Consider the following 17,472-nt stretch of genomic DNA (forward strand, 5'->3'; position numbering starts at 1 on the left):
CTTGAGATGAGTAAATCCCCCAAATGCCTCCATCCTCCCTCATCCCTTCATCAGTAGTCCTTTTTTAGGTTATTCAGTAGTCCTTTTTATGCCTTTGTGAGTATAGTTGCTTAGCTAAGTCTAGACAAATTCTCAAGCACAAGGGTCAATATAGAAAAGGCTATATTCTCATAAGCCCTTTATAAGAAACCTCTGTTTTGGGGAATTTTTAACTGTTCTGAAAGTGAATTTGTCCAGTTAAAATTTCACATTCTTAACTTTGCTAGCCTTAGTATATGTCTCAAGCTGATACTTTCCAGGAGTCCTCTGTGGTTGGGCACAAGGGCCATACGTGGGCAGTTGAGTCTGTCTTGAGAAAATCAAAAAACCCTCAGAAAAGTTGTCCCTACAAATGAATGTCCTTGAGCTCTGCACGTGCTCAACCAAGTTGGCAAATTTTGGATGAAATCCAGCATTAGCAAAAAGGTGAACTTTAGCAAGTTATAGAATGGCTTCCATGTTCAAGTTACTGGACTGCCATCTGCCAGGAAATCTAACAATGGCTGTTGTCCAAATCATATTCTGTAGAGCTATAAGTAGTGGCTTTGTTAGGGGCTCTGTCTCCCCAGAGGAAGCAGTATCTTTTTTGTTGTTTTGTTCACATAAATACACCAATGGGCTTTGCTACAAATGGGCAATTTACAAAACTGAGACAGTCATGAGGCACCTGTCCTCACAAAGTCCCAGACAGTTCTGGAAAGTAACCATACTGGTATCAAAATAGCTGAGGTTTGTTGATATACCAGGGCATTGGAATTCAGGTGACTGCAATGGATCAAACAAATAAGAAGACTCAATCTGAAACCTGAGCAGCAGGCTTGCTCTAAGACAGTGGCTCTCAAAGTGTGGTCCCAGCAGCATGGCCTAGGAACTTGTTAGAAATGCAAATTCTCAGGCCCCAAGCCATACCTGCTGTATCACAAAGTCACTCTAGGGCAGGGGGGTGAAGTGGGGAGGAGGAGGAAAGATGTTTAATAAATTCTCCAGGTTATACTGACAAACTAAAATTTGAGAGCCGCTGCTCCCTGATGTCTCTGATTCTCTGCAGTACTTAAGTCCCTAAGTGAACATTTCTGCTTTCATGTCCCAACTCCATTAGTTTCTCCTGTTTCTTGACTGCTTCACAGAAATAACTTTTGTTCCACCCCTATTTGTTTCACCAATAAAAAGAATTCTGGTGTCCCCTTGGATGCTGGATGCGAGTTAATTTGATTCAGTAATGTTTGTATCTAGCCATCTTAGATTCACCAACTACATCCCATCATACCTTGCAAATGGCCTGCCTCAGGAGTTTCATGAGCATTTTTCTTCTTATGATTGATGTGTGTTTAGGAATTAAAAATATGTTTCTCAGTAATGTCTTTTTAGTGTATGAACAGTATGGTGCAGTGGTTAATAGTTTTAATTTGGAACAAGAATCTCCAAATTCTTGTATAAAACATAGCTCCCTAACTCACTTGATCCTGTGTAAGTTCTCTCTGCCTCAATTTTCTCACATATGTAAGATAATATGTGAGAAATAGATAGATAGATAATAATAATATTTACCACATAGAACTTAGGAAAATACATATTAAAAGTGTTTAATAAGCATTTTGTATTCTTCCTAGGACTCTCAGTCATTGTCTCTGAAACAAAAGTCTTTGCAGTTCAAATTCATGAATAACTCCCAATTCATTAATAGTTCTCAAAGAACATTTATCTCTAGGAATTCCCTAATTCCAAGGCTTGCTAAACCTGTGACATTGCAGTGACATGGTACAATCACAATTTGAAGATTTTATTTTCTCCCATACCTGAAATTGTGTTTCACTGAAGAAATTTCTCTAAGGGGTTTTCTAGTGAATTTTTTTCTACCATGTTTCCAAAGTTTTCTCAGTGGCTTGTTCTAGAGCAGCAGCCTACTTAAGGGGCTCTGTATCAGGCATTCAAGGAAAGCAAAGGGCTTGGACAAGACTAAGGATGACTGTCACCTCCTTTCCCTTCTAGGAAAAACTCCAGTCTCTTAACTTGCACAGGAGTAAATCCAAGGAGTGGATTAAAAATTGATTTTCATCTTCCCATCAAAAGGAGTTTTTTATACTTTCTCAATTTATTGAACCTGAATAATGCCTCAAACACCTGGTTCTCTGTTTCAAACATCCATTCCTAAGTATTATACACCCCAAAGGTTGTAATGCCTATCTATAGATGGTATTCAAAGGGTTTTCCAAGCTGATGAGGATTGAAGATCACTCCCCTCCATCATAAGTCCAGTATGTGGTTACAGTATACCAAGGGATGGCTTAAATTTAGGGTTATGAGGCTCCTCACATATACCCTAGGGCTTAAATCTGCATCTTATTTCACAAAAACCAAGAAATATTTTTTAAAAAGCTGTTTCAAAAACCTTGAAGAAAATGAAGAATCCATACTGCAAGTTTTATTAAAGGGGTTACATGGGAGTTTATACAGAAGGTGCCAGACATCAAGCCTTCCTAACAGTCTTCTTTAGGTATCTTTCTTTCCAAAGTCCCACATTGATAGCCCTCCCCTTCCATGCAGTCTGCTCCCACCCCAGTAATTCCTGTGTTCTGTTGTGAGCTCTCTGATGCGTGACAGACAGATATGAAATATGGGCTCACACTTTGATTGCTTTTCTTTGGTGGGAAGTTACCCCCTGGAATTCTACTGTATCAAATTCTCCATCTCATTCTGTAACATCTTTCAAAAATTATCAATTAATTGGAAACACATGTACACACACACATAGAGACCAGACATTAGTGTAAAGACATTGAGCTTCAACACCTTCAGCTTTCCAAAGCATCATTGGCTGGAGAGCAATGCAAGACCACTCTTAAGATGCATAGAATAGTAAGATTGGTTCCCACAGATAGAGAGGAGTGTGGAAGCAGGCGTACCAAATGGGTAGTTCACCATACAGACTAAATGGTTACTTTCCTTTCTGTTTTCTCATTGGCTTTCACAGCAGAAATATAACCAGAAGATCAGGAAGAACATTCCAAATCAGGATAAAAGATTTAGATGTCTCCCAGAAGAAAGTAAAATATGTTTAAAGAATAAAATTAAACTCTTCCAGAGACTGAGAAACTCTCTCCTCTCTAAGCAACTTTTTCCCTAAGTGTGAGAATATTTTAACCAGCCATATTTAAGAATGAACTAGGGATTCTTGCCAAATGTCCAAAAACTAAAGAGTTCAGAGACACTTTCTCACACAGAAGTTAACCCATTTGCACCCCAAAAGAAATGCACAAGTTTTCACCCAAAGGAAGTAGATTTTGCCAACGTAGGTCACCATTGATTTTAGGACTCCCACAAAATAGAAAATGAAAAGAAACAGCTGTCTAGTGTGCATGTTAGCACTTCTCAGCTTTCTTCGGGTGCTTCTGAGAGTGGAAGTTTTTCCCAGGTTTTCTGATAACTTTACTATGCATTTGGTAATTTAAAAACACTTTCATATTGAAAAGGATGGGGAAAATGGTGACATTTTTCATCTTAATGGAAATTTGATTCTCATTTTCTCACCAATAAATCAATTTCATTTCTCAAGTACTCATGTCCTTTTCTGAAAGTAATTAGAATATACTGATGACTTCTGAAAATTCAATGGAAATCGTAGTATGTGGTGTAAAAGTTTCTAAACAATAAATCTCTATAAATGTAGTTCTTACTGACCTGATTACTATGGAGCATTATTTCAATTAAGTTAAAGCAAAAAGTGACAGGAATAACTTAAAAGAAAAAGCAAGAGATTGAAAAACCACACATAAGATTTAACTCCATTATTTTTTCCTCTTAGATCTTTAAAAAATAATCTTTGATATTAAAAGAGAATTCTCTTATTGATTTGGGAAAGACTTCATATTCCTCTTGGATTTCTTTTTTTCCTTCTTTAATTTTGGCTGACAAAGGCTATTTCAATATGTACATAATAAATCACACCAAAAGTGTTAAAAGAATAGGAAAATAAAGCAGAATTAGAATGACATAGTCTGAAATTTTCTTCAGTTTTTGCAGCTGTGAAACAAACAATATATGCTGCACTGTTTTAAATTTTGTATTGTATTCTAATAGAGCTGTTAAAATATTGTATGGATTATTATTAAATCAATGAAGATCTCAATTTTTAAAATTCATATTATGCTTTGTTTTACTTTATTTTCTGCTAAAGCAATAAACAAAAAACTTCAGTACTTTTTGGGGAAAGATGGTTGGTGCAAAATAAAAGAACACTAACAATGGAAAGTATATTCCTTAAAAGGTAAAACAATGAGTATGTGGCATCTTGATTGCTAATATTATGAAAACACAGTAGACTATGTGAGAAGTATTCAGATCTTTCAAATGAGTCTACATTTTTGATCTAGAAGCCATTGCATTTATTAGGTACTTTGAAGTTTATAAATACATTTCTAAATTTAGAATTGAATCATTTGCTATCAGTAGTTAGTGAATTAAAAACTATCCAAATCATGTATCAGTATATTTTGCCTCTGCTCTCCCCTAAATGTTACATGAATACCAGAGAGGTATAAAATTAATACCAGAAAAGTTACAACCAAAGTTCTGTTAATCATTTTTCCATTCACTTCCAAGAGAAAAAAAACAAAAAACATCAAAATGAATGTTGTTGAAAGATACTCAGGGAGTTTTCCAGCATTTATTGTGGTGTTCATATTATTTTTCTTCTTTAATCGGTGAATATGCCAGATAACATTAATCAATTTTCTAATATTATAAATTATAGTATTAACAACAAAAATTAACATTTATTGAGATCTTACTAGGGAATAAGGGGAGTACAAATACTCAGTTTTCTTGGTTTCCTTTGTGGGGAGGAGCAGGAAGGAAGAATGGCAAGAAGGAAATTATTCATGGGAGAGATGATTTTTGAGCTGAGTCTACACATATGTTAGGTGAAGAGAATAGGGAAGAAACTCCTGGGCTTAGGTTCAGGGTTATCAAAAACACAGGGAGTGGCTTTATTCACAATTGCCAAAAGATGGAAGCAACCCAAGTGTCCATAACAGATGAATGGATAAAGAAAATGTGCTATATACATTCAATAGAATGTTATCAGAATGTTAAAAATAAAACAAAACAAAACATTGTTCCATATTTAATTGTCAAATAAAATATCTAAAACTTCACACAACATGATAAATAAAATCAGATTATAATTTTTATCAAGTTTGCAAACAATTTTCCATTTGGTCTCTAAAAATCAAGTTGATTTTGAGCCATGCAAATAGTTTGGTCCATAAACTTGCCCATAGGAAAAAAAAAAAAACTATTCCTGGAAACTTTTTTTTCATTGATAACATTTACTTTTTTCTTAAGATAAAATTTAGAGCTTTTGTAATAAACATTTACTCATCTACTATTGGTGACTTTAGTTGCCACTAAATTTTTCCAAAGTGAGTATACAAAATACCATTTTAAAGCAACTGAGGTACAGAGAGGTTTAACTACATATTCAAGCCAGTGCTGATGGGAAGAATGTAAATTTAAGAAACATGAAGTGTTGGCTATTTCAGAGCCTACTGGCTTTCAAAGAAATCAAATGTACTTCTGAACAGAGAATTTGATCAGAATTCCAGGGGAGACTTAAGGCTGCTTAGCTTTCCATAGAGGTCTCAGGACCTCCTGACTGTGAAAACTCCCAGGGGCACCTCCAGATGAAAGTTGCAGACCTGCCCCCAACCAATATATTCCTGTCAGTTTAGGTTTCTTCTTCCCAGTGTATTTTCATGATGTCAAAATGTTTTGATGTACCTATGATGTTTTGCTACATTGTGAGATTTCAGTATAGTAGAATAAATGCCTTGGAATCAGTAAGATTTAAATTAAAAGCTCAATTACCAGCTGATTATAATCAAGTTATTTAACCTCTGTGAATCTCTCATCTCTATATTGGCTATAAACATATGTTCCTTTTCTTTGGGCTTGATTTGAGGATAATTGAAAATGTTTACAAAGTGCTTAGTATAGAGGCTATAAAAAAGACAGTGGCCAATAGATAAAAAATAGTTCTATTAAAATAAATTTCACCCCAGACTTGACTTTTTTGGGATTATTCAGAAACTGTTTATTAGAATACATCTTAATTGTTAATTAAACCTTGCCTATTAAACACTTCAATTATACATTTATAGTTCTAAGACTAATGATTGCAAGGTCATAAATATTTACTGAAAGGAATTACAATCTTTAAAAATAAATTAAGTCTTGAGGTTGAGAAAATCGTGCATTAGTCCATTTGCAAACTTGAAAATGTTTCTGTCTTAGCAATTTTCCAGATTTGTTTCTCTTGTATTACTTATTCTTTCCCCTGCAGTGTTAATCTAATAATCTAGTTATGTGATACATAAATGACATTCTTAAATCATAATACTGGAAGCCTAATTGTTGAGGGTTAAGAATATGTTGAGAATCATTCATGTCAGATTATATAAATACCTGTAGCTAATGATTAAACATGGTTGGTAAAAATTAACTCATCCATATAACTTTTACCTCGTTTTGAAAGTGTACAGAGTGGAACAGCAAAGACAGAGTATTTGCCCATATATAACTTAGAGCCCTGAAATTTTGTACCAGATTTTCTTCACCTCTTGATGAAGTAACTCCTTTTTAGCATTTATTTAAGCAAGGTTTCTCAGGTCACTACCTCTTAAATAAACTTAGTTAAATAACAGTAGTACATGTTAAAGATTTTAGAATTTCTTACTATTCACTCTGCATGAGAAGTTTCAGGTTGAAAGAATCAGCATGGTAAAAAATGATTATTTATACAACTTTATTCTCAGTTGCAAATACCTTAGGGGTCATAGACTCTTATCCTCTCTGTTGTCAATTTATATAATAACAACATTTCTTTCTCATAGAGGTTATAGGAAATTATTCAATTCTATGTGTATATACGTGAGTAGTAGTAAAAAAGGAAGTATGATTTCAGTGTATTTCAGTGTAATAGTCACATTCCTTTCACTCATTATACATGAATGATGTTTGATGGTTGATGACACAATGTGATAATTTTTAAAAATCACAAATTTTAAACCCTTTAGGGGGCTTAGATCATTTAGCCCACCAAGAAACTCTGGCTCAGAAAATGGGTTGATTTGATCAGTTGGTAACTGAGTAGAATGGAAGACTAATGTTAATATTATATTTCAGTTTTAATTTCCATTATCTTATGCCTTCCATTGTAAAAGGCTTAAGTTTAAAAAACAATTCCATTTTGATTACAGAACTAATAGTGTCTTATGTAAATTCTTAGAATATTAGATTTAAGACGAAATTTTCAATTGATCACAAAACCATTCCCATACCACCATCTTTTTCATGAAGGGTGAGCAAAATTTCACAAGTGTCTATATCTGTTTGGATTAGCTCCAGGTGAAAATAATAGCAAAATCCAAATGATTTTGGCTGGAAAATATTAAAAATGTGTTCAGTCTTATATTAAAAAGTCCAGAGGTTGTCCAATCAAGGCTGATTGGGGTGGCTCCAAAGCATCAGAAACCCTATCGCCTTCTCTCTTATTTCTCTTTAATAGTAGCCTCCAATTCAAGTCCAAGATGGCAGCTGGAGCTAGTCATTATATCTGCATTCAGTTATAGGAAAAGTTGTATCCCTTGGGTAATATTAACTCATCCACATAACTTCTACCTCATTTTGAAAGTGCAGCAGAATGAAACAGCAAAGACAGTATTTGCCCGTATATTACTTAGAAACCTAAGATTTTGCACATCATTTTAACCTGGATCCAGTTTTCAAAAGTTAATCACATGGACACATCTAGCTGCAAGAAGGCTAGGAAATAGAGTCTTTATTCTGGGCAGCTATAAGCCCAGGTAAAATTTGGAGCTTCTATTTTTATGAAAGATAGGGAGAGCAAATATTAGAAAATATCACTTCCATATGAAGTGTCCAGTGGCAGCAAGAATTTTACTGCCTGTTATTTCCTTTTACTTCTGGTGCAGATATGTGCTGAAACCCTGAGCCATCACAGGAGAAATAGTATATTAAGAATTCCTTCCCTTTTTGCAAATGTTGACCTAGAAACAGCTTACTCTCTGACATTTCATGTCTGGTATACCTGGAGAGTATTTTTTTCTTCCCTGGCATTGTTGTAGATATCCATCCCCAGGAACAGCAACAACAACAATGGAACAGCTTCAAAATATGTAGTAAAATGAACTACCCACCAAATGATACTATATACTTTTTATAGACACACGCACATGCACACACATTTATACCTATAAATGTATTGAAACTATACTTGAAGGATGAATATAAACTGATAAGTGATGGTTATCTCAGTGTTTGGGATTAGGGGTGATGACTTTAATTTATCTGTAATGATCTAAGTATTTACAGCAAAACAAGGTCTGTGCAGGGGTTTGGAGTGGGGTAAGGACATGATTAGCCACATGGAAACCCTTAGAAATTCTAGATATATGTAGAATGGATAGACATTATATATGTATATAGGTTTTAGTTATGAGCAATAGAAACCCTTCTAATTAACTTAATTAAAAAGGGAATTTATTGGAAGAACGCTGATTGTCAGAGATTAGAAGAAAAACTTGAATGATAAAGCTATGTAGTAAGTAATTAAAGACAAACTCTAAGACTCCAACTGTTTTTCATTGTTGAATGTCCCTGTTCATGGATGTTAAAATTCTCAGAAGATAGATCAGATTGATCAAGATTGACCATATCTGTTAGCTGAGCTTGGGGGTAAGAGTTGTAAGGCAGCAAGTACCTAGATTGACTCCTCCCTTACTAGACATAGAATGTGGGCAGAACCAATTGCCCAATCAAAATCAGGGTTCTATTACCAATAAAGGGGTGGGGGGTGTAATGTTGGGCAGGGCAAAAACAACAGGTGTCCACAACTACACAGAAGACCAAATACCAAAGTCTATTTTCATGCTTTCAAAATGTAAACCACTGAAGATGTATTTATTAAGTCCACAGAGCTAGTAGGAACAAAACCTGCATGCAATGACAGGGCAATCTGTTACTAGAGCCTACCTTCGTTAACCCAAGACCAGTGCTTTTTTTCAGGGAAGGCTTTGTTGCTACTTATGGAGCTTGGACCTTGTTTTCAAAAGGTGTTTAACACACAAGGGTTTTATGCAAGGAAATAAGATGCTGGAATTTGTGTTTAGAAAGAATACTCAGCAGCTTGGGAAATATTAGCCTGGAGGAGAAGCAAACCTGGCTGGACTATTTGGGGGTCCTTGCAAAACATTAGCACGAAATGATAACAAGCCTATTTAAAGCAGTGTGGTAAGGATAGAATGGAAGGGTATAGAGTTGGGAATGTTTCAGAGATTAAATGAGCCTGGTTAATGCTTAGATGTGAAGAGTGAAGGAAGATTGCTGACAGGTTTCATTAAATCAGTAATTAATATAAACATGCATAATATATAACCTACTGATTATTTTGTTGATCAAAAAACAATAAAACTTTAATTGATCATAATTTCTTCTGTTTTGCTTTTTAGCTTTGGCATTCCTTGGCTTGTAGTATCAGTACCAACTAATAATCCAAACACCTAAAATACACATAGAAAATAACCACTAATTAGTAGCAAAGGAGAGAATGATATATTTGAAAACATTTCAATCCACTATTCTCTCTAAAAGTGAAGTGAGTCTTCTGTATTACAATATTGTCTGTATATGGCTATGATGAATCTCTAAAATATCAAATTTATTTGGTTGCTTATGATAAATGGATAAGTAGAAAAAATAGTCAGTATAATACTTCAGCTGAAAATGCTTAGTATAGTCTCCAGTGCCAAAAAATAATAAACTTTATTATGATCACTTCACTCAAGCAGACTTGAGTTATTCTAAGGATTAAAAGCCTTTGTTAAAATAACTTGCTGTTGCTTTAATCTCAACAAAAACATCAAAAAACTTATTCTCTGTTCCCAGGAACTTTCCCAGCATTGCCTGCAGGAGGGTACGAGGGATATCACCGTATGGTCTGATAGGCATACCTTCTTGAAAAACAAGCCTGAATGAGGGGAGGACTTCAAGACAACAGGAAATTATGACCAAACAACTTTCTCTTTTCTATATTTATTCCCCCGTCTGCTTTCTTCTGGATTCTATTTCTTTGTCTGTTTGGGGTTATAAAAGCCCAAGCCACTCTTCTCACTCTGAACTGGGCTTGAAAATTTCCCCACCCCCCTCCATTTCCTTGTTGATGTATCTTCAATAAACTCACCTTATCACCAAAACAAAAGACTTCTTTTTCTGTTTGATGTAGGATCAGGCATGCCTGATTGTTTAGGACCATGTTTTCGAATGGTAACACTTACTCAGAAAAAAACATATTGTTTCTCCGTGTCTCTGAAGATAATTTCCTAATTACTGTACCAAGAACATAATGTCCTTCACAATTTCCACTTAATTTCTAACCTATGATCTGCATTTAAAACCATAATTTGTGAGAAATTTTCTGTGAAGTTTGAGCAGAGAATTAGATACCATGAGTTCATTTTACAAGTTTATCAGTCAGTACAGTTTAGGTGATATTATATAACAAATAGCCCAAATCTCAGTGGTTTACAATAACAAAAGATTATTTTTCAATGTTACATATCAATAGCAAGTCAACTGTGGCTCTTCACCTAGGAGGTACTAATTCAAGACTGATGAAGCAGCCTCTGTCTGAAACATTCTTATTATACAGAGGGAAAAGAATACATGCCAGCTCTTGGAGTTTATGCTTGAAAATAACTCATAACACTTCCTGTCACATTTTATTGGCCAAAACTAGTATCATGACCATGACTGAAATCAATGGGATGAGAAAGTATAGTCCTCCTCAGGAAGAAGAGTGAATATGAGCAGTAGCCATGCGCCTCTTGTTTCCTATGACATACCCAAACAAAGTTTGAGAGTAGAAGTCTCAGTAAACAAGAGCGGTTAAGAAAACAATTCTTGAGTGAATTTTTAAAGTATCAAAATTTTTTTTAAACAAGGTGGCTTATTGTAATGTAACTGAAAAAAGACCTTTGTGAGAATTAAGATCACTAATCTTAGCTCCAACACAGAACTCCCTCCACCCCTACCCACCAGAACATCCTAAAAATTGCAGTTGAAGGAACATAGCAGGCAGATAATAAAAAGTTTGTTAAATATATAGGAAACTGCCATGGGGGGAAGAATTATTTCACAAATCACTTTTGAACACATTTTTCAATAAGTGATTCAATATTGCGTGATTGAGATCTTTGTGATAAGATTCCTTTTAAAAATTACTTTCCAAAGAAAGTCATTTCTCTCTCGAATTCCTAATACTTCCTTTTATCTGACAAAGAAAATGCAACCTAGTCTCCTTTCTTGCCTTTATTATCTGCATTCATAGAGATAAAATTAATGCTTTATTCCAGTAGCTATATTAGTTTAAACTTCTATTTTAATTACTGTATTATACTCACATTGTACTGAAATTATAGGCAATTTAAAATTATTTTGGGAAGCGAGATGTATAAATATGTTAAATTTTAATGGTATGAGAAAAAGAATAAAGTAAATATGTGAATGAAATTAATAGTATCTGCCATCAGTGTTGTTATGGAAATATATATTATTTATAGACTTGATTCTAATTATTTGTAAATAAAGACTTTATAGCTGTATGGAATAAAATTGAGGGATTTTATAGATTATAATGATTGTGTGTAAATAGTTTTCATGTTATAAGGAAATTGTCACTTGGAATGAATAAACATGATTATTGGCCCAGGTGTGTTTTAAACATATTTGTGGTCTAATATATTGTAACTGAAGATTTGCTTTTTATAGGACACTAACAAGTGCTGGGAAAGACCTGAAGGATAATTTTCTGAAGGCCCTAGCATTGAGAGAAGAAGACAATCGGAGTGGAAAAGTGAGCGTGAGTACATTTCATCTCACAGCTAAAAATGTCTATACACTAAAGGTACAGTTAATACCAACAATATAACTTTCAATTTTGTCCCTGAAAAGTACTCATGGGGGTATAGTATAGTTCTTTATTGTATATGTATTATAGAATTATTTTGGAAAAATATTTTTTATTCCTATTTACTTTTTTTTGTTGTGAAAAGTTTTGGGTTCTACACATCACTTGCAGAGAAAATGCTTATATTTGTCATGTCCAACCTTGTTGAAACTTCCAGCATCTTTTCAGCTTGACTTACTAGTACACTCCTCTAAGTCCCATTACTGTCTGACTTCCAAGTTTTGTCTTGATTTTTCGCTACCTCTAGAAGATATTGACCAATATCTTCCTTATAGAAGTACTTTTGGAGATTTGATAGAGACTACATAGTAGATACAAATTTGGGTCATCAAAGGAGAACATGCTTTGCTTTATTAAAATGTGTCCTGGATCAAATAAATAAAGATTACTAATATTATTTGGAGGCAATTATTTCATTTATACTTCATTAATGTAATATTGGTGATCCTCTTCTGTAAGTCTTAAAATGTTCCAAATGAAAAATAATGAAGAAGATACTCATTCAGCAATACTCACACTGAAACTGTAATGTGACTGACTTACAGAAAAGTAATCAGATATAATGTGATGAAAAATTTAGAGCAACAGAAAAGTATGTATGTAAGATCTATTTTACCAAGGTTTTCTCAATAAAGAAGTTGACTTTTCTTCATTATCAGGTCAAAAAAGTGTTTCACATGCAGACAAAGCCCTCAAGCTACCTTAGAGAGAGAAAAAAAATCTTACTTTGGTTAATCGATTCATTAGTATTACCCCAGATTTGGGAATGGAGAACACTTCTTGGAGCAAGTAGTGTGAGTGGGATTTAAAAGTAGGTTAGAGATTCTGGGCAAATGGAAGCACATACACAAATGTGTAGAGATCTAACAGATTGGAACTAAAAAATGTTTAGTAAAACTGAGTAAACACAGGGGTTGAAAATGCAAGAGGTGAGACTGGAAAGATAGACAGAGACTAGATTCTGGGAGGACCTTTTAAATCATAAGAGAAAGCTTGAACTTTGCCCAATTCTTAATAGAAAGAGCAGCTAGAATGGTGGGAAGAAAGGCAGAAGAGTGTGGTGTCACAGGGATCCACAATAAGGACTTCCAAGAAGGAGCAATTGATCATCAATGGTTAACCAAGACAAAGAAAGAAAAAGCATCAATTGTGTTTGACCACATGTAGATCTTTTTAAAAAATATTTGACAAAAACGAATTTACTGGCATAGAAAGGGGAGAAATTAATTTCCTTAGAGTTGAAAGAATGAGCCCACAGTGAGGCGATGGAATCAGCAGGCACAGACAACTCTAGAAGCTCTTAAGCCCCTATTTTTAGAAGCTATGGTACATTTCCTCTCAGCAATATCTTCTTCAATCGTGATTTCACACTGGTATATCCTTTGATAATAAATGATAGTATCATCCATTCAGTTACCTAGATCAGAAGCACATCAGCTATTATAGACTCCTTACCTTCTCTCACTAAGCCCTCTTAAATGTAAGTCAAATCAATTCACTGTCCCTACTATGATTTACCTCGATTCAGACGCCATTATATTGTAAATAAATTAATGCAACAGCCGCCTAAATGATTCAGCTACTTATATTCTTGCCCAATTAGCATCCATTTTTTAATCATTCAATACATATTTCTTGTGCACATGCTCAAGCCTGGAACTGTTCTAGTTGCTAAAAACAACTGGAGGCTGGAATACCACAGAGTCCATGACCTTAAAGAGTTTATATTTTAGTGAAGAGAAATAGAAAAAAAGAAAGACAAAATTAAAGTGGAATAATTAATTTCATATCTAGATTGGTGCTATGAAAAACACAAAATTAGAAGACTGGATAGGAAGTGATTGTTGATTGCTTTAGCTACTGTACACAAGAAATTCACGTTAAGTGGTAACATCTATTGGGTCTTGAATAACATGAAGATGGAAGCTGTGGAGTTGGGAGGGAGAAATATTCCAAGCAGATATGGAGTTGAGAGGGAAAGACATCCTAAGCAGAAAGAACAATAAGTGAAAAGCCCAAGTTAGCAGTAAGCATGGCATGTTCCAGAAACGGTGTGAAGATCAGTATGGCTAGAATATAGTGAATGAAGGGGAGTATAGAGACAGATGAGATTTGAGAAGAAGTCAGCAGCCAGATCATGTAGATCTTTAAGGAACTTAGATTTTATTCTTAGTGTAATAGAAAGGCATTGGGGTATCTTAAGCAGAGAAACAGTATGATCAAGTTTGATCTTACTGCCGCTACATATGGTGGGAGATGAGGGGAAATGGCTAGAATGGAGGCAAGGAGATAAGTTGGGGAGCTTCTTTAGTAAGCCAGCAGTAGATGAAACTCAAGGTGAGAGTAGTTGAGATGAAGTGAAGATACTGAATCAGGTACATGTTTTGAGGCAGATCTGACATGACTTATTAATTGATTGCATGCAAAATAATAAAGAAAGAGAAAGTTATGGTGACAGTAGATTTTCGGCTTTAGCAGTTGGGTGCATGATAGTGCCATTTACTGTGATGGGAAATTTTGATTCCTGCATATTTCAGGAATCAATAATACAATAGATCTGTTTTGACTATGTTAATTTTATGATACCCATTATTAGATATCCAAGTGGAGAAGTTGAGTGGCCATTTCCATATCTTGGTTTGGAATTTAGGGGGAAAATCTGGGCTGGAAATAAAATCTGAAAATTACCAGCAGCTAAATGGTATTCAAAATCATAAATTTAGAAGAGTTTATTAGTCAGAGAATATAGATAAAAAAGAATGAAGTCCTGTGACAGATTTCTAGGACACTCCAAAATTTAGAGATCTGAAATTGGCAGAAGAGCCAGAAAATGACACAGGGAAGCAACAGATTGGTAGAGGTTGGGGGCTGGGGTTGGGGCTGGGGATGGGGGTGATTAGATGACCGCAATGCTACATACATGTAGAGAAGAAAAAATTTCAAAAAGAAAGAGTGGTCAATGTGTCAAATACTGCTGAGAGGTGAAGTAGGATATAAAATTTTGTCATTGTTTTTGCTTTGATGAATGTCCTTTGTTACTTTGGTGAAGGCTGTTTCAGTAGAGGGATGTAGGGAAATGCCTGACTGGAGTGGGCTGAGAAGAAAGAAAGGTGAATTAGTGGAGGTAAGCAGAAACAGCTATGTTGCAGATTTTTGCAATGAAGTGCAGCATAGACATTGAATGATAGCTGGAGAGGGGCCTGCAGTCAAAGGAGATTTTTTCTTTTTCTTTTTTTAAAGTTGAGTACAATTAAGCCGTGTTTTTTGTTAATAGAAATGTTCCAGTAGAGAGGGGATATAGATGGTATAGATGAGAAAGGGAATAATTGCTGGAGAGCTCACTTCAAAGATGGCATTCAGAGCACAAGAAATGGGCTTGCCTTTGATAGATGCAGGAGCCACTCCTCCATTATATCGAGAGGGAAGAGAGACCATCTTTAGGCTCATTGAAGCAGAAGTTCAGTGGATTAGCGGGAAGATGAGGTAGTTCTGCTTTTGGAAGATCTAATTTTTCCACACTGATGCTCCAAATGATTTCTATTACACAATTTTGAATTTTTCCCTAGAAAAATTTCCTTAATTTCCCTCTTATTATGTATGTTAAATAGTTGATATTTAATTTTCAATGGATGGTCACTGGTTTGAAAGCTAGAATCTTACCAGAATCATAGCTTGCTGACTCTGAAAATAACCTGACTCAAAATATGGTCATTATTTGGGCCTTTCAATTTGTGATATTATTATAATGCATAGAGTACGTGGCATTGTGACAATGGTGGCATTTAAGTCTTATTTTTCAATATCCTTGTCTTGTCTTAGAGCAGGCATCAGATGGTTTTAGAGCAAGTAATTTACAGCAGAATACAACATATTTTAGGTAGATCTGATTATTAGGGTGGTATGCTTACTTAAAAGCCATTAATTAAATGTGTAGGAAATTTTTAGAGTAATCTTATAAAATATACAATACTCATGAGATTTTAATCTACTTTAATTCACTGTCAGCAAAAATTATATGTGAGTTTTATGAAGTCTAAAGCTATATACGCCCAGTCTGTAATAGTCTGAACTTTCCAAAGGAAATGACTATTCCTTAAAAATTAAAGTTTTTCTACATAATGTGTGGATGAAAATAAATGGAGATTTCATCCCAGGGGCAATTTGCTACTCTTTTTGTTTCGTCTCATTGAAAGTAGAAACTAGAGAAATTATGTTGTAGTTTGTATCGTTTGTGAACTGACACAGTTGATCAATGTGACCCAATAAGTCTTGGAGGACTAATTCCACAGCAGTTTCCTTATGTAATTTTCTTTCTATGTAGCAAGGAAATTAGAATTAGATTTACTTTCCCACACTCACAACCTTTAATTTTAAGTTTGTTCATCCCAGGTTTCAAAAGCTATTTAGTGTAATTTATTCTCATTTTGGGTGCCCTGTTTCTCCATCTATTCAGCCAACTGCAAAATTGATTTATTAGGGTTTCTCTTTTAGGCTTTGAATTTACTCTATAATAGAGTCTGGAACTCTGGAAACCAATACTTCCACCATCTTCCATCCCCATGAAGCCCCCATTCAACACTTTCAATGCTCAAGTTATAGGGTTATTTATTTAATATATACATTCATATCATTCACACAAGCACACTGCTTTAGTCTTGGGGAGGGAGCAGGTTATTTGTTTTCTTTGTTTTTTTTTTTTTAATTAAAGGTTTATGTAACTACTACTCAAAGACTAAAAATTCTTGAAAATTATACTTCCTTTCAGCTTTCAGTGGTTTACTGAGCCTCTGGGCTGTTGGCATAGTTTTGTTTAGAGAAATCCTTTTTTAAAAAAGCTTGTATTAAGCCAGAGATAATCTTATTTAACTGAAGAATGCCTCCCAATTATGCACACACACACACACACACACACACACAAGCACCAATATAAATACACACACTATTTTTTCTTACATCTTTTCTATTCAATTCATGTAGAAAAATGTTTAAAGGAATTTTTGTCAGTTGTGCATTGTTTCAAATGATAGGGGCAATGAGTAATAGAACTAATTTTATTTTAAAGGTGAGCCATTCATGGATGAAAATGTTGCTAGTTTGTGCCTTACATATTTTAGATTTTAAAAGTATTAAAAGACTGAATTAATTAATTTGACTAGTTCCTTTTCATTTTAAGCAAATTATGATATTGTTTCATAAGAAGGGTGGGTTTCTGATTGCTCATGCTATGAAGTTTTTAACACTGTCAGCACAGTGAGGCATTTATTAAGTGCATGCTTGTGACAAGTGTTTGGTAAAGCATTCAGCTGCTCTAGTTCTTGATATCCAGAAACTCACATCTGAGGCAAATCACAGTGATACAGGCAGAAGCAAAATATTGGCAGGAAACTAAA

General features: G+C 34.6%; 1 protein-coding gene across 5 annotated transcripts in view; it reads left to right on the top strand.

Moving 5' to 3' along the window:
- The window catches only part of CFAP299 (cilia and flagella associated protein 299), a 767,377-nt gene that overhangs the window by 273,287 nt on the left and 476,618 nt on the right, over positions 1 to 17,472 (top strand). For 4 of the 5 annotated variants that reach the window (XR_005215897.1, XR_005215898.1, XM_037830080.1 and 1 more), the window contains exon 3: positions 11,884 to 11,974. Coding sequence is in view for 3 of the 5 variants with exons in the window: in XM_037830080.1 (XP_037686008.1) it covers positions 11,884 to 11,974 (91 nt within the window). In the remaining 2 variants the exon portion in view is untranslated. The remainder of the gene's footprint in view (positions 1 to 11,883; positions 11,975 to 17,472) is intronic. The other variant, XM_037830079.1, reaches the window with a different exon arrangement.

Source organism: Choloepus didactylus, chromosome 3 (genome assembly GCF_015220235.1).
Source record: "Choloepus didactylus isolate mChoDid1 chromosome 3, mChoDid1.pri, whole genome shotgun sequence".
NCBI lineage: Eukaryota > Metazoa > Chordata > Mammalia > Pilosa > Megalonychidae > Choloepus > Choloepus didactylus.